Source organism: Thunnus thynnus, chromosome 14, assembly GCF_963924715.1.
Source record: "Thunnus thynnus chromosome 14, fThuThy2.1, whole genome shotgun sequence".
In the NCBI taxonomy this organism is placed as follows: Eukaryota; Metazoa; Chordata; class Actinopteri; order Scombriformes; family Scombridae; genus Thunnus; species Thunnus thynnus.
In genome coordinates, this window is record NC_089530.1 from 3,568,789 (window position 1) to 3,586,910 (window position 18,122).

An 18,122-nucleotide genomic window follows, 5' to 3' on the forward strand; every position below is an offset into this window, starting at 1 on the left:
CCCAGGCAGATGTTTTTTCAATGCTTTTTATCTCCTTGTGAGTGCCAGCATCACCTGGATGTAGTATGGGGCAACAGAAAATTACAATGTAGACCACTGATTTTGTAATAATATTTATGTGTGTTGTAAAACCTATGGAATGAGACACTCTCTGTCAGCAGCATCCCATTTACTTGAATTAATCAAGCCACTGGGAACTAATTAAGCATTAGGCTACTCTTTTATTCCCCATACACATATTTTTTTATGTGAGCAAACACTTGTGAACACACTTGTTTACAATACTGCTTCAGCAAATCCTTAGTCTATCACAATCTCACTTATTATGTCCTGTATAGAAGCCAATACATATGACAGGAAAAGAAATTTCCACTCACTGTCTCATTATTTTGATTAACCCAAAGTATTTTTATTATTAACCATGCTAGCTGTGTGACTAGGGACAGCAATGTTGCCCGTCAGTCAAACACTTTCTTCCTGAAAACAAACCATTTTTAAAATATTTGTATGAAACTAATACTCATAAAAAAAACACTACTTGTGCTTTGCCATATAATATATTTGTATTCAGGCACATCCCTACTCTGTTCATTGGTAAATGAAGTGTCAGCAGGGATCATTAGGAGGAAGCCTTGGCTTGAGGACATTTGGTCCTGAGGGCTTCCCATGGCAGATGTGTGAGTTGTGGCCCTGTGCTGATTTAATGCCTTCATGATCTCAGATTTGACAGTACTTGGTACAAATTGGCAGAGAAGAATTTCAACCATCCAGGAGTATCCACAACAGTCACCTTCAGTTGTTGTTTACCCATGACTCTGGTTTCTTTCACACATTCTTCTGTTCTTCCACTCATTTCAGGGATGCCCAGGATGGCACAGCCTACACTAGTTTTTGCTACAAAAACCCAGCCCAACAAGATGATGGTTAACTCTGATAAGGATGTTTCTGGAAAAAAGATTATCTTAGTCTTAGACACATCAAAGAAGTGAAATTCAAATGGTTACACAGATTTGGCAGAAAAGGCTCTGCTGTTTGAGATGACAATAAGGTCCTTGTAATTAATAGAAGGAATAATTTGTATAGTATCTAGTGACTGAAAGTTGTTCTTTTCTTTTTTCACCATTAAAGGGGTATTTTAGGGAGTTTTTCCCTATTCGAATCGAGGGTCTAAGGACAGAGGATGTTGCATTGCTGTACAGATAAATACAAATAATAGATAAATACAAATAAGATTGACTTGACTATTACCTGATAAAGGTGTGGCCAGCATTACATGAAAAAATAATCCCAGCAATACAATCTTTGTTGGTCAATGGTAATTGTTAGGTTGAAGGGGATACTGGGAAGGATATATGTCTTATATTATATATACAGTATAAAATAATTAGCAGTATTCCACAATATGTTGTCTGTATGTAGTACAAGTCCATGTCAGAAATGTACATGGTCAGAAATGTAAAAAAAACTTTTACCAACCTGCCTCGTTCTCTTGTGTTTTCTTCTCCTTGATTCTTATTTGTCTTCTGATTTCTGCCCTCTTTTCCACTTCATCTCTCCTTTTGTGAATTTTCCACAGTACATTCTCTTCATTTTCAAAATGTTTTCCTTCATTCCTCTCCACTAGTGTCTGAACCTTGTCCAGAAGCCTTTGACTTAGAGGTTCATTGGTGCTGTCAAATACCTATCTTTGACCACATCTCCTCAGGAGTTGTGCCAAGCCATCTCCTTCACCAGCAATGTACTCTTCAATGTGTGTACTGCTGAGCCAGTCCACGCAGGTAAAGAATACAACAGTGTGGTTCCACACAGTTTTTCCATAAAGCTCTAAGTGTGCCTCTACCACAGCACAGGCATGTGTGAATGGTAAGTCAACCTCAACTAGCGCAATAAAAGCATAGTTTGCAGCATATGACACTGAGTACAAGTTCCTCCTTCACAAGTTCTGCTATATCACACAGTTGTTAACGCCTCAGCCACACAGGAGCTTTCACCAGCTGGATTACCTTCCCATCCACCTGCCCTGTATGTGTCACACTATGAGCAGTTCCTCCTAAGATTATGTTTGCAACAGAGTCAATGCCATACCTCTGTGATCCAATGAGAATGAGTCTCAGATCTGGGGTAATATCTATGAAGAGGCAAAGTACAATTACAGCCATATTTCTAGATACCACAGAATGATCAGAAATTCCTTCACTCAGCCAACATGCATATTATAGGTTGTTCTCACCACAGGACATTTCTTATTCATCTGTTCCTTTGCACTGCTGTCTTGTTCAGTGTACTTTGCGGTGTAAAAATGAACCTGGAAATGTTTCTTATGATCAGACTTGCGTGTAACCAGTGCAACCGGTTTTGTTAGGGAATGTATGTCTCAATCAATCAATAACTGACAGCGTGCTCTCAGTTATCCATTTTATTTGGTCATTCAGGCACAGTCTTGTGTTCAGTTTTACTGTGTTCAGCACTGTGAGGTTTATTTTTCTACCAAGGTTTCTATACTATATATTAAGTTTATCAGGAACAAAAAAAAAGTTTCGGCACTTGTTCTTGAATTGGGCCACTGTAAGTACAGGCAAGTTAGATTTCTGTCTAAGTGACAGACTGTCTCAGACAGTGTTCAGTACCCGCAACTTTCAATTGAATGTAATGTTATACTGCAATTATTGTAAGTGGCAGAAAAAGTAGTTCAGTAAATATATGAATATATAAAAGACAAAAATATGCAGCTGTGTAAGGAACAATATGTGGTCTATTTCAGTCTGACAGCTGCTAAATAAGAAACTTAACTTTCTGCCAGTGCCTCCAAAGTCCTTTGTCCATACCTGGACTATCCAGAGACAAGCAGGTATCAGGTAATCAGTAATGTTTTTGGGAAGTAATTTAAGTGAATATCATTTGTACTGTAAAATTAAAAAAGTCTTATGCCCAATTTGTGTGCATAAATACTGTATTTGCATACTGTGTTGGCTGCTGGTTTATAGTATAGGCACAGAATCAGTCGGTCTGTTGGTAAGGCCACCACTTTGGTCCGGACTGAATTATTTCAACCAATATGGGATGGGATGCCATTAAATTTGATAGTCAGATATTCAAAATTCCAAGGGAATGAATCTTAATGACTATTCTCTCTTTGTGTTTAAACGGAAAGTGTCGTCCTGCTTAGCTGCGGTGGAAGGATAGTAACAAAAAAGGAATTTGACACTAAAAAGACTTTGAAAGCTATTGACTTGATTTGACTACTTTGGACGGCTGAAGTCTCATATTATCTTCAAATAAACTTTAAAATCCCCTTTTAACGCAGAAGGAGGACTGTAGATTTTGTCCTTCATCACTCACATTGACAGTGCATTATGAAGGGATCTCTTAATGGTCAGTATGAACAGGAGGAATGATTATAGCAAGCCAAAACATGCCAGTGTTCATTTGGGCTCCTGATTATTGTTTTAGCATGGACTTAAAAAATTGTGAACCCTTCCTTTAAGATGCTATCAGTGAGTTCAAATTAAAAAAAAAAAAAGCATATACATATGTTGGGCTTCTTGGTATTGTCTGCACTACATTTCACAGAAGAGTGATGTCAACTCTGTCAGATGTCTTTCAGATAATGCTTGTAGTGCATTGCAGCACACACAGCAGTGCATACACAGTTTAAAGGGTGTTTGTGTAAAAATTAGTCTTCATGTAAATCTGGTAGATTTGAATTAAAGTTCTGCAAAATTAATATATTTCCTCTATGTACTGAATTCTCATCTCAAAGGTTTAATCAATTCAATCTGAATGTTCCTTCCATCTTTAGAAAGTTGATAGGCATGTAAAAGGGTTGATGGTTGAGTAAGTCCTTATTAAGTATGAGTCACACAGTCACATTCCTCCACTTTTATTCCAGCTTTCCATAAAAGTGTGATTACATACCTGACGCACTGGGCCTGGTTTCCCGCTATAGAAACCGTTGCTGTGGTGACTGAGTGTGTCCTTTGAGTGGATGAAGGTCCTGTGGTGAGAAACAGTGATGTGCTGCTCTGGTTCAAGGTTACTTTCTGTTCCCTTAGAGAAACCTGCCACACAGCTGAACGCAGAACAGAGTTTTCTGAGCCTTGTGGAGATGCTGTAGGTCTATATCAATGACTCATACTGTACATGATAGGAGAAGACAATTTGATAACCCCAGCCTGCTCTCACACACTCAACGCGCTAACACTGATGATAGCTGGCTACTGTCGATGGTATATAGCCCTGTTTCCTCTACAGTCACCATCTGTGAGGTAATGCATTAGTGCTTCAAAAATTTGAGCAAGGCTTCCGTTTGGATTTTGCCAAAGAGATTATTCCACATCATTAATTTAATGGTAGATGCAGATATTGAATGGAGGGATTTTTGTGACTCTCCTATTGCTGAGATATTAATATGTCAAAGGATCACTCCACTAATTTTACGCTTCAAGTTCACTTGTCATGAGGAATACTACTCGGCCTGTGAGCTGCAGTTGTATCATGTGGCTCTGGAGACAGCACTCTTGATGATTTCATCAGGGGTTATTGTTTGGAATTAAGACTACACATTTTCAAAAGACAGATTAAAGCAATACTAAGAGTCTAAAACCATGCTAGTGACTCTGTGAGGCTGTACTTAAATAATACAAACGTCACAATGACAATGCTAGCATTTTGGCATATTGTTTAAGGTGTTAGCTTGCAAATGTTTGCTAATTATATTAGACTGATGGGAATGTCATTAATTCTGCAGTCATAAAACAAAGTCTTGAACAAATTAAAAGTTTGACCTGATGAAGGTGTTCGGGGAGAACACCAACTTTAGTGACATAACGCTAATGACATCATCAGAGTCATCAGGAGTTGACAAAATTCCTTCAGAGTCACAATTAAGTCATTTGCACAGCATTGTCTGTAAAACTGAGAAAACCTTGCAGGAGATCATAGCCCGGTTACCATCCATGGTCATGACATTAGACAGGTCGTTTCTTATAAATAGGTAGGGCTCCACATACTGTTGACAATGTCTTTGCATGTTGCAAATGTCTGTGCACATATAGTGCCTCCATTTCTAGGAATACTATTCTCATTTTTTTGAGCTAACATTAAGTCCATCCTGTGTAACAGTTATTTGGCAGACCAGTAGGACTTTATTGGACCTTTTGTTGAACTGTGAGTATAAGTTACTGAATTCTTTGTCAAGTCTGAGAAAATAAATCTGACGAGGACATGGTGATGCCCTCAGGGTTATCTCAACCTCATCTGTCACAGGTACAGGATTCCCTTATGCAAGCATGTTACACACATTAATTTAACCCAATATGTATGTTTTATAACTCTTGTAATTTTAACAGTTTACATGTTTTTGTGAATAGTGTTATTTCAATTTAGGCCAGTGTTTCTGTGGATTTTTAAAAATTTATATTTAAATATTTTTAAGTGTCTAACATGTTTGTGCTTGAAATTCCTTCAAGCCAAGACCATTTCCTCTTTTGGGAGACAATAGAAAGTAGTACTCCCTATGACTAGCAAACTCATCTTCATGTGTTAAATTGTTGGAGTGCCTCTTTCATTTAGAACATTACTCATGTGATTTAATTACAGACATGTTTGTTTTGGCCTCTTTTTTAGCCCTCTTTATATACAGTGCAAGCGTACTTCACAACTGATCCAATGTCACATATTGATTGACTTGCCCAAAAAGCTTCATACATGAGATTGCTAGGACATGAGATTGAATGTACTTGACTGAACAAATGATGTGATTCAGCATGTGACAAGTTTCTTAGCCATACCTACAGCCCCATCTAGTGTTGAATATGTGGCACCACACTCCAGGTGAGCCAGATAGTGCAGGAATTAATCAGTTTCTGTAAATATATTTCTTCTGATCATTTTGTTGACTTGAGAACTCCACAGCTCCTCTCTTTTCTAGTTGGGTTCTTTTTGTCTTGGGTGACAGATGGTTGTTTTTGTAAAAACAAGTTAAACCAGGAAGGAGAAGCAGATAATGATCACATTTCTGTGTCATGGGAGACATGCCTTTGGCCAATTAGGTTACTTGTAGTTTTGGCAGGGAGCCCCTTTAAGGTTGACCTGTCGTGAACACTCTGTTCAACAGAGATACAGGAAGGAACAGCTTGCACAAACACATGCAAACAAAGATAAAATTGTCAACAATTTATTATTTGCTTAAGGCAAGGACAGATGTGTATCAACAAGTTTTATGATTTACAGCAGATATGTTGGGAAAATAAAACATAATCAGACAACAAAAACATCATCACCAGTATGTAAAAAGGAAGACAGGCTGCTGGTAAATACCCTGGCAGATTCACAACATTCCTGAAACCAGCTTCTATCATGCAACAGAAGCATCCAAGGATGTCTGTCTGCTAGCAACCTACAATACAATATGTCTCTTTGTTTTACTGCAGAGAGGTATAATACAGAATTTGTAAGTGCAATACATGTTAAAAGTACCAATGATTGTGCTACATTATATTTGGATTTCTAATAAACAAGGAAACAGTAAAGACACTATAGAGGAACCACAGTGATTGTATGACAAGTATTGATTATATAACCCAGGTACTGGGTTAGACTGATGGCGTCTGCTGACTTCAGGCAGCAGAGATCCAGATCTCATTGTGGTGAGTAAGAGAAAAATAGGAATCATACCCAGCACCAGAGTAAGTGTTGGGATCAAAGGTTTTCCCAGCTTTAGCCAAGGCGTCACGGAGAAACTTTGCGTTGTCTTGGCCTTTCGTAATGCTTGGAAATCCACCAAATACCCTTTTATATGAAACAATGAAAGAACAAAATGATTAACAGTTAGTTTCAGATTACAACAAATACTTTGTCAAAGTCATTCTATCTGTTCTTCTGTGTGACTCTAGTCTTTGTTTGTCTTCTCTCGTTTTCTACATCCAAACTCTTTTTTTTTTTTTAATCTGTTTTGTCTTATTACTTTTTGGTAGTTTGTGAACTGTTTTCAAATATAACAGTGTTTAATGAAACCCCATTTGGGTCTCCAGGAGAACACTGAGTTGAAAGATGAAAGTAGCTGCTGCTCACCTGACATAGACAGTGGCTTCAGGTCTGCTTTGCAGTGTGACTAACTCATCAGTGTTTTCAGGCTTTGTTGTACCAGGAGGAACGAACCAAGACATCGTCAAAGCAGAGCCATCTTCACCCTCTTTGACGGTGATCAGCCCAGGCCAGGTGTCAGCACTGATCTCATAACCTGGAGGAGACAAACATGGTACAAGATGGTAAGATCTTTACATAGACAATTTTGTGTCACTGCAGTAATCCAAGCAAGTTTCAAGAGAATGTGGTTGATCTTGTTGTCAACAGTTACAAAACTTTAAGAAGCTTAAACATTTCTTGAATGTAAAACTTGTACGAATATTCCATGAAGGTGAAACCTTCACACATTTAAACACTTCTGGAAGGTATAAATGTTACAAATTTAAACCTTTCTGGAATGTAAAACTTGAACAAATGTAAACATTTCTTTAATGTAACATTTGTAGAAATTCTAATATTTCTTGAAGGTAAAGCTTCTACTAATTTAAATATTTCTAGAATTTAAAACTTGTACAAAATTAAACATTTCTTGAGTGTAAAACTGAATGTAAGACTTTATTTCAGTGGCTTGTTATTCCTTTCTCCACCATTTTGTTCTCCTGTCAGTAATATATGTCATCCATTGATGAGATTGTCATTACTTGAGTTACAAGAACAAGTGAAACAGAAACTGTTTAGAAACAGAAACTGTTGTTTGCCTTTGGTGTGTCTCACAATCTCATACAGTAGATAATTAATTACTATGCAGTGACATTTCACACCTGATGTTTTGATCTTCACATATATGTTGTAACAGGAATTTGTTCATTAATGATCAACATTATAAAACTGTTATTCAAGTGATATCCCAGTTTCACCTGTCAAACAACAGCACATTGCTAATATCCTGTTCAAATTATCCCCTAGCATCACAAAACTTAACTACCGTGTGATTGAAGCAGTTGGTTTCATACCTGCTTTCTGCTGTTTCTGGCAGTAATCCTTCAGCCTTGAATGTGCAGCCATTACATCACGATCGTCACTGCTTTCTACCTTGGTGGTAATCCAGTCAGTGGCAACATACAAACGCTCCTCAAAATCCTGTAGACAACAGCAACATCAAACAGTTTTTATAAATACACTCTAAAAAAGACCAGACCAACAGTGTGTGTGTGTGTGTGTGTGTGTGTGTGTGTGTGTGTGTGAGAACTGTTGAAACCTACCTGGTTTGCCTCAACCACTGTGAATTGAGGGCATTTTTGCTGATGGCAAAAGTCTGGAGCCGTCCAACTCTGTCCTTTGCATGAGGACACCAGGACAAGAGTTACGAGCATGAACAGCGGCTGTTCCATCCTTCTGGAATCCTCAGAGTAACACCACAGATGCAGCTGCTGCCACAAGAACTGAATGATAATGTCACATTTCAAGTTACCAGTTTGTCAGGTCACACAGACACTCCCACATTGTTCTTCCTCTTGGAAGGCAGACAGAGAACTTTATCACAGCCACAAGTCACGAAGCTTCACATGCAGTTCTTTGATATCTTCTTGATATGATTAACTGCCACCCCTATGGTGAAAAAATTAAATCAATGATGTTTTGCATGTGTTTTTATCTGAGTGATTTCTTGATTTCATGCACATGTTTCAGGTCTGTGAGGACTGGAACTTGTTGCACCATCTGCTGGCTGTTAAGTGTTCAGTGAGGAGTCTTGGGTTGTCACAGCCTCAGCAGGCATTCAAAGTGGTGACATCTTGGCCATGCTTACTTTAAGTAAGATCAAGGCCAATATGATACAAGAGTAGGCACATGTGCACACAGTACTACAGGAAGAAGTGAACCAGACATGCTGTATGTGTTATCTATCTTTTGTTTGTTTCATCAGTTCACAACATATCACTGCATTTAGGTATTAACTGACAGCAGGATTATAGTTTTACAAATTTCAACAACTTTATTTATGCTTAATTCTGACCTTTAATTTCATAATTTTTTAACATTATTATTATTGTTATTGTTATTATACCCTTCTTTAAATGTTAATTAAAGTTTTACTTTGTCTAACATCATGCTTATTTGGAGTGTGTCAGTATTAGCTGCTCTATGTGCATATTGGCAGAGAGCTGGCTTCGGATGTGCACAGTGGAGACCAGTGTATTGATGATATATTAATAGATGATTAAGGCCAATTAATGATAATGGTGCACAGTCACAATTAGGAAATTGGCAAAAAAGAACAGCTGAAAAGAGAAACTGTTCATGTTTATTTCAGATTCAGGATTTTTGTTTTTATTTACCATGTCTTGTTAACCATACTAGCAGTGCACCTTTGGGGATTGCAAAGTTGGTCGATGTCAGTTGATTGGCTGCTGGTTTTTGTTCCAGAGTGAAATGTCAAATGACAAATATTTGTTGATTTGCAGTGGAGTTTGGTACATAGACTCATGTTTCCCACAGGATGAATTGTAATAACTTTTTATCAAGTGGCATCATCAATTTACACCATTTTTCAAATTTTCACATGTCAAATACTTTTTTTAGTAGCCTACAGTTTATGCCCAAATACCAACAAAACTGCAAAACATCCCCATTAACTGCAGCGCTGTTTAGTGATAATTAACAAATGTTAGCATTCTTTAACAGGCTATACTAAGATTATGACCATGGTATACTGTATATATTACCCATCAGCACATTAACACTGTCATTCTGAGCCAGTTGGCATGATGAAATTAGCATTTAGCTTAAAACACAGCTTTTACTAATTCCAGGCTACTGAGCTGCAGCATGGCTGTAGACTCTTACTTACTTAATCTTGTTAATTAAAAAGCTTCGTGTATGATTTTATTTCACCTTACTGAAGATTTTTCAGTCTTAGTTTTAGCTCCAGTTCACTGAAACATCCTTGAAGGTCTGGGAAGTGACAGTGACTGACAGTAACTGCTTGTCAAGTTGACCTATTATGCTTTTCCTTATTTTCAGTCATATCTATAATGTTACAATGTCAGATGTTCATGTTGAAAGTGGCCAATGTATCAAATAATGAAGTAAACATTTGAAGAAGTAATCCCTGTGAGATGTTGTTGTGTCAACTGTTTTTTAGCACCGATAACGAAGCCCTGCTAATTCAGTGAGGAGCACGTTTCACTTCCTGTAAATTCTTTACAATAAATGTGTCCCGTTATTTAGTCATTGAAAAGCTTTTAATTTGGAGCAGTAAAGCAGGAAATGTTGGGTTTGCATCGGCTTCTGGAAAGCTGACCAATCAGAACAGAGTGGGCTAATCAGGAAGCAGGCCTAAAAGAGACAGGAGCTAAGACTGCCTGTTAAGAGACAGAGGCTGAACTGAGGGGCTGCATAAAGTGCCAGTATAAGATAAATAAGTTCAAAAAATTTTTGAACTATGAATCATGCAAAGCTCCTTTAGTAGAGTCCCAGAATAAAAATATAGCACTGGGAATGAGCACAATAGTCCCCTTTAATGTTAGGCAAAGTAATTATCTTTTAAACTCCAATATGCTGATAAAGGCAATCCCTCTGTGGTGTATGCTAAGTGGCCCCTGATCTAATGCTGCATTCATGTCATATCTTAGTTAATTACCAGTTTCCAACTTTGTCAGCATCCAAGTTTTAAGTCCCCCTCCACTCAAAAATGTGTTTTTCTTCTTGTTGTCGTAGAGTATTTTTGATGTCTTAATGCATGTCTAGAGGGGATTTTTAAAGAAACCTCCAATATTAAAAGAAATGGTCCCTATGAAAACTGTTTATAGAATGGTCTGTGGAAAATAGAAAAGTTTTTCAATGCCATGAGACAAAGTAATGACACATATCTCTACTACTTTCAGACTGCACTGTACAGTATGTTCTAAATCATATAGTAGTACATAAAGATACTGTATGTTATTATCTTGTTTTTCAGTGTTTTTATCTGGAGAAGGATTGCTCATAATGGTCATTTCATTATTTTATTTGAGCAGTGGTGCTTTGTTCTTTCTTGTCCTTTAATGTTATAGTTTCACACAGTTGTGAAACACACACACACACACACACACACACACACACACACACACACACACACAAACACACAGGTAAGGATTCAATTTATGATTGTAGTTTGTGATACACCACAAACTGTGTTTCTGATATTTATTCTTATATCAATAAAATATTACAAACCAAGTGTATGTTTGTGAACTGGCAAACAAAGTGTGTGATTTATTTTCAGTTTCTACCTGTTTATGACTACATTTAGCATATAGTTGCTATTTCATATTGCACTTGCAGAAAGAGTGCTTTCTAATTCGATGTCTTCAGCTTTATAACATTGTTTTCTGCACTGTTTTCACATTCATATGCATAATTATTGTACACATTACAATTCTAACTGACTCCAGCAGTCTTTAGAGACACTGGTGTGTTTTAAAGGTGCAATAAGTAATATCAATAAATAATAAGTGTAATGTGTGTATGATGGAAGGAGACCTGAACCAAGTTTAACTGATTTTACATGATCTCTGGTTACTGGTAAGATTTTACAAACAAAACATCAACAAATAAAATAAAACTACCTAACTGTATTTAATATATCTCCTCTCAGATCAGTTGCAACATTTAAATGCTGCTTACATGTTGATTTACATAGTAATATATGCTCTAAAAGGGACTGTTCTGCATATGAGTTCTTATACTTTTCATACTTTAAGTCCATTATGATGATAATATTTTGTACTTTTACTTACGTAAGATTTCAAATGAAGGACTTTTTTTTGTTGGCCTAATGGAGCCTTTTTGCAGGCTGGTACTGATAGTTTTACTTAAGTAAAAGATCTGAATAGGCCAACGTCTTCTAAAAGAGGGGAGAGTTCACATCACCCAAAATGGATCCTTTTCACAGCAGACATTTTGTCAAAGCAGGAAAAGCACAGGTGTAAATAATAACAGTAACAATGGCTCCATTCCATTAAATGTCCCAGGATGCCATGTCAATGAGTGAGCATGCTCAGCAGCGCCCTGGAAGTGACTCATCTAAATGGAATGCAGCCATCATTAATTATATTAATTCGACTTGTGCTTTTCATGCTCTGACAAGCCAAAATGTCTGCTGTGAAAAAGGGTCTATAGCAGGTGAACTTTACAACTTTTTTTCCCCACAAAAGTAGAAAATTGTCTTTGGGCCATCCAACAGTTCATTCAAACATTAAAACACACACACACACACACCACATACAAACAACACTGACAGTATGAATACTCCAGATAATAAAATACAATACACTAAATCTAAAAAAACACCTCACAGAATTGAGCATGACACTTGCCTGTGGGATAAAAGACTACACAGAGCGTTCCTTCCCAGTCTCTGTTCCTAAACAGCCCTTAACTGGCTTTATGGCCTTCTGATTAATTCACTGGCTGCATTGATGAGACTCGTCAGCTAACTTCTGTATTTATTGTTCATGGGCCCATTTCACAAGCGAGTACTGTTTACACACTGATCGCAAATGGTGTCAGCGTCTTGTTTCCCAAGTGATCAACAATGATGTGATCAGCAATGACACAGTGCATGTTCATGCATGGTTTGCAAGTATGGTGTTTCTTTTCATTAGTTGAATGTGTCAACATGAAGAAGAGAGAAAATTATCTCATGTTGCATGTTGCAGCATGTAAGTTGCAACTTTGGTGAGATGGGCCCCAGTTTACCATACCATGCAGTGCTATTATACAACAAAGCACTATCAATAAGAGATTTATAGACTCCCTGTAAAACTTACTGGCTTACATTCAAACTACTTGTTTTATGAAAAAACATAATCCATTAACAGAGAGATAATGTTCCTATAAAGTTGTCTACAGTTTCCACTGGTGGACTATTGATTATGATGGGCTGGTGTCCTGTTTAGAGCACATCATCAGTTCTTTTGTTTTACTGAGTGCAGCTCCAGTGTGAGGAGGGCAGTCACATGGTTCAGATACACCAACTCTCATCAGCTGCATACAAAAAGCCAGCAAGGGCCATATCATCTGTATATTTGTATAAATCAGTTTTTGTCATGTGTCATAATTTCATTGATACCTAGTTATGAGTTTTGTATATTCATAGGTTTCGTATTTTTCAATGAGGGAGATGGAATCATTTGTAATTTTATGAATTTTAACGAGGTAATTGAACTTTTGAAGGTAAAAAAACATATCAGACAGAAATTAATAGTCAAAGAAGAGTATTTTTACATGTCTTAAAACATGTCTGGAGGAGATCTTTAAACTTTTCTTGTTATTATGTTATTATCACCTTGAGCAATAAGCTGTGCAGTAGTGTCCTGATACCTTACAGCCACAGCAGATGGCGCAACAACACAAAGACGTGTCAGGAGAGGGAGCGGGTGAAGGAGCGAGAGACAGAGAATCTGTTCTCCACACTCACGCACCTTATCATCCTGGCTCTCCGGGTATGCACCTGCAACCTCCCCTTCCAGTCCTCCTCCTCCTCCTCCTCCTCCTGCTGTCCTCCACCCCGGCGGTCGGACAGCGGTAGTGCGCACAGAGCAGCGGGAGTGCGCAAGACGGCCGGCATGCACCTGGAGAGAAACCGCCCCGCCAAGCCGGCCAAGGGCTCAGCCGGAGACACAGCAGCATGCAGACTGATGCTCTAACAGTAGGGATATAGCAGCAGGGCACCGGGTGGATATCGGAGCTGCAGCATGGGCGTGGGAGAGAGGCACAGCCTAAATGAAAGCGATGTAATTCCACGGACATGAGAAGGTTGGGTGGGGGGGAACCTGAGCAGCGTTTGGATAAGTGTTGTCCCTGTATTTGAAGGTTTGCTTTAGTGTCTTGTTCTCTGAAATTCACCACACACAGTACTTTTATTCAGCCTTCACTGGAGTTTAAAAGGATGGAGAAAGGCGCACCGCATCAGCCGCAGTTCTCCAAAAGCGCAGAGAGTCCGGCGGACGACATCTCCAAAATACCCGACGAGGAGCTGCTGAAGTGGGGCAAAGAGGAGCTGGTGCGGCGGCTGCGGAGGGCAGAGGCGGAGAAGAGGAGCGTCATAGTGGAGCACGGCAATCTGATGCGGGAGGTGAACCGGAGGCTCCAGCAGCACCTGAACGAGATACGGAGTTTGAAGGTGAGATGGGTGGGGGACCCCGGGGAGCCGGGATCTACCAGGGGCCCTGAGGTTTTAGGCTACACTAACGTTTAGGCTGTAATGAACTGTGTGATGTTCAGGATTTGATAGACAGAAAGCCTTCTCACCAAAATTACAGGTTCTCAGTTAAGGTCAAAATGGTCGCCAAATAAGTAAATAAATATTAAATAAATAAACCTGTTGCATATGAAAGACAGAATGATGCATGCAACTGTAAATTACTTTGCAATACCCTTACTGAATATAAAATGTGATTTGGATGAAATGGCCATGCCCTGTCTTATTAAAAATGTGATTTTTTTCGCCCTATTTTGTCCAAACATAAATGAATGTTTATTGATGTAGTCACCAGATCGATTTGGACTGACGAAAAATCAATTATGTCAAGAGTCTTCTCAGTTCTGTGACAGTGTCAAGAAACTGCAACTAGCCGTTATTTTCATGAGGTTACTTTCTTGATTAACTGAGTTTTTTTTAAATTTTTTTATAAATTGTCAGAAAAGGGGACATTTTGGCAGGTCTCGTTTTGTCCAACCAATAGTCCAAATCCCAAAAATATTCAATTCACGATCATATTAAGAAAAGCAGCAGATCATCATATTCGAGGAAGCTGGCAACAGTGAATGTTCAGCAAGTTCAACTCAAACGACTAATATCACTTAATCATTTGAGTCAATATTCTTTAGATCAACTATTGATTAATAGATTTCAGCTCTACAAGAAACACGTCACACACGCAGCTGCATGATGGGAATATTTTTCCTCTCATTCACCACAATGATCAGTCACAGCCAGCATGTACGTGTAATCCCTCACTGTGCTGCTTTGTGTGCATTCTAATGTAAACCAGGACGTGAACCAGAAACTACAGGAGGACAACCAGGAGCTGCGGGACCTGTGCTGCTTCCTGGATGATGACCGGCAGAAGGGGAAGCGAGTGTCGCGTGAGTGGCAGCGTCTGGGCCGCTACAGTGCAGGCCTGATGAGGAAGGAGGTGGCCATCTACCTGCAGAAGCTGAAGGAGTTGGAGCAGCGGCAGGTGGAGGTCATCCGGGAGAACTTGGAGCTGAAGGAGGTGTGCCTCATGCTGGAGGAGGAGAGGGCTGTGGCTGTAGCCGGAGGAGGAGGGGGAGGGGGAGGAGGAGGTGGTGTGGGTGGGCACGGAGGCCCCGGCTGCAGGAGCTCCATCGACAGTCAGAGCAGCCTGTCTCAGCTGGGGGGAGGTGTCCCGGCACCCGGCCTGCTGCGGGACGTCGGGGATGGGAGCAGCACCTCCAGTGCAGGGAGCACAGATAGCCCCGACAACCCCCACCACAAACCCCCTCCCCTGGGCTCCAATGCCAGCCCTGGATCTGGATTGAGATGTGTTTCCTCGGACCACCCCCACAAACCGGGAGACGTGTATGAATCCACAGGCAGGAGGCACAGCTCCACCCCAGAGTACCACACCTTCCCCCAGTCCTGCCGCCCCCGCGGGGGGTCCCTCACCAACCTGGACCCTCGCGGCCTCCGAGGACACAGCCCGGAGAAACACAGCAAGTCCCCCACCAGGCTACCATGTGACTCCCACCCCAAACCCTGCAGCTCTGACCTACTGGCCCAGAAACAGCTATTCATTTCAGGGCAAGCATCACCAGGCTGTGGGAAGGGCTCGGTCAAGTCCAGCCCAGAGCTGAGTCAGAGATCGGTTAACTCGGCGGGGGCAGGCTGTGGGAGTCCCGAGGCCAAGCATGCAGTGATGGGCACGCCTGAGCATTTGAGGAAAGGGCGGGTGATCGTGGGGAGTCCAGAGTCTATACGGCACCACCACCACCACTATCATCACAGCCCTGGGGTGGAGCACGGCAAGGGGAGGTATAGCAGTGTCTCTTCTGGCAGGGACGGGGCTCAGAGGAGGGCAGCAGGAGAGGAGATGGCCCCCCAGAGTCTGTACAACGGTAGGCACAGGGTAACTCTTATGTTGTATTTCAAATCATAACACATTCATGACCCACAAATAAGAACATTGTTAAATTTACAGAAGGTTACACCAGAATACTAGTTTATCTGGCTTTGAAAATGATAGATATGAGATGTTTACACATTTATAATACAGGGATTTTATTCTTCATGACAGTTGGGAAAATGTACCTCAAATTAAAGGCTTTTTATATTTAAGGAAAATTCCAATATTTTCCAACCCAGGTCTTATTCTCACAATTGTGGCTATTATGACTATGGATCATGCTAACTTTAAAGCCCCCCCCCACTCAAAAATGTGTTTACTTCACTTGGATGATTGAGTTTCACTGTGCAGAATGATGTATTTGCAGAGTTTCAGACTAGAAGACTGTGTTGTCATTAATGTGCTGAAAGTGGAATGTTTCTTTGTGCTCATTAAAAATCTGAGTTTAAGGGGTAGGCCTATGTGCAGGATTTGTGACAGCACAACTAGTTTGGAAGCTATTGTGCTCCAGTATGCAAGTTACACCAGTGTGATGTAGAAAATTGCAGCCTCCAGTGCACATTGTACAACCATATTAGACACATATAATTATTCAAAGCAGAGTATTCTTTATATGCCTTATAACATGTCCGGGGATCCTTAACTTACTTATCTTTAACTTTCTACCACCTCTGTTGTAGAGACTTATAAAGTGTGATTAAGGAAAACAACAGATATCGTGGCAAGCAGTGTGAAGCACTTGACATTTTCTAAGTAAACTTGAATTTTTACATAAATAATTTCAAATGCTTGTCTTGTTCAACCAAAAGTAAACACAGGAAGTAGCCTCTTGGATTAGCATTTGTAGCTAACTTCTAGTTACTGTGTTTACTTTCTTTAACAAAGAAAGTAGCAAAGTTAGTGTGACCCATTAGTCGGCTACAATAGCTAGTCCAGGGGGTATTTCACTTCGTTTATGTGAATTACCTTAAAAGACAATAACTTAAATAAATCTTATTTGTTACTACCACTCTAGCACAAATGCTAAATTGACAGTGACCCCTAGCGTCACACATGCACTAAACAAATAGGCATACACAGATGAATAGGCAGCTAGTTTGGTTAGCTGGCGAGTAGCCCTGGCAGTCTATACCCATGCCATGCTACAATAGCTTATTCAGGTGGATAATTCAGTGTAAATCAGTGTTTACTTTTAGTCACAGAGAAAAGTGTTTGAAATAATGACCATATAAAGAAATCTGTCATAAGCTGACCTCGGCTCGGGCTGAAAGTAGAAAAAAAACGTTGTGTTGAGAGCAGCCTGAAGCTGGTGCTTTTGCTTGCAGGGATTACTTCTACATACATTTACCTCATTAACTGACACATTGGCCACGTTTAATATGAACATCTGACATTGTAAAATTATATATATGACTTAAAATAAGAAAAAGCATAATAATTCCCCTTTAAAATTTTAATTAGATGTTTGTTCTGTATGTCATAAAATGAGAGTTATGCAGGCTTTCAGTTCAAAACTTCAGAGTAGTCCATTAATATCATTTAATCTTTATGCTAGTTGTTTTGATATGTGAAAGGAACATTCTGGTTTATTTCAACCTGACATATTTCCCATCCATGCTAACAGGTTAGCCGGCAAGTTGCCGTGGATGTAGATCCCTATGCAGTTGGCCGTGAATGCTGTTCCAGGCGGCTAAGTTAGCTTTGAGTTAGCTTTCAGTCTGACTCAGAGACAGTGTTTGAAATGATTCATGTAGAAATTATGCTTATTTGGAAAGTTGTAGGGGGCTCAGCAGCTTGCTCTGACATATGATGTTTTGTGCAAGTCTCCGTTTCCCGAATTTCTATCACGAAGCTCACCCATAGTATAAACCACAGAGTCACAATGGCTACAATTATAAGAAACATGCCAGGTTGACATAAACCAGAATTTTCCTTTAATGTGATACTTGGGTCTTTCATTCACTG

At 39.6% G+C, this 18,122-nt stretch overlaps 2 protein-coding genes across 5 annotated transcripts in view; one reads left to right on the top strand and one right to left on the bottom strand.

Moving 5' to 3' along the window:
* Window positions 1-6,159: 6,159 nt before the first annotated feature.
* soul2 (heme-binding protein soul2) lies at window positions 6,160-8,579 on the bottom strand. Its single transcript, XM_067611084.1, has 4 exons — window positions 8,289-8,579; window positions 8,040-8,166; window positions 7,072-7,240; window positions 6,160-6,789 (listed from the first exon to the last, which is right to left on the bottom strand). Exons 1-4 carry the CDS (start codon window positions 8,415-8,417, stop codon window positions 6,618-6,620), a joined length of 597 nt encoding a protein of 198 aa, XP_067467185.1. The 5' UTR covers window positions 8,418-8,579; the 3' UTR covers window positions 6,160-6,617.
* A 4,725-nt stretch (window positions 8,580-13,304) lies between these two features.
* Window positions 13,305-18,122, top strand: part of ccdc85a (coiled-coil domain containing 85A) — a 44,535-nt gene continuing 39,717 nt past the window's right edge. For 2 of the 4 annotated variants that reach the window (XR_010931269.1, XR_010931270.1), the window contains exons 1-2: window positions 13,305-14,191; window positions 15,063-16,149. Coding sequence is in view for 1 of the 4 variants with exons in the window: in XM_067609356.1 (XP_067465457.1) it covers window positions 13,958-14,191; window positions 15,063-16,149 (1,321 nt within the window). In the remaining 3 variants the exon portion in view is untranslated. Of the gene's footprint in view, window positions 14,192-15,062; window positions 16,161-18,122 lie in introns of all 4 variants that reach the window. The other 2 variants (XR_010931271.1, XM_067609356.1) reach the window with 2 other exon arrangements.

Excerpts from the sequence above, each read along its gene's own strand:
- soul2 (XM_067611084.1), bottom strand. The coding sequence starts at position 8,417 with ATGGAACAGCCGCTGTTCATGCTCGTAACTCTTGTCCTGGTGTCCTCA. Across the intron at positions 8,167-8,288 it reads CAGTGGTTGAGGCAAACCAG|GATTTTGAGGAGCGTTTGTA; the intron begins GTAGGTTTCAAC and ends TGTTGTCTACAG. Across the intron at positions 7,241-8,039 it reads CCAGAAACAGCAGAAAGCAG|GTTATGAGATCAGTGCTGAC; the intron begins GTATGAAACCAA and ends TGTCTCCTCCAG.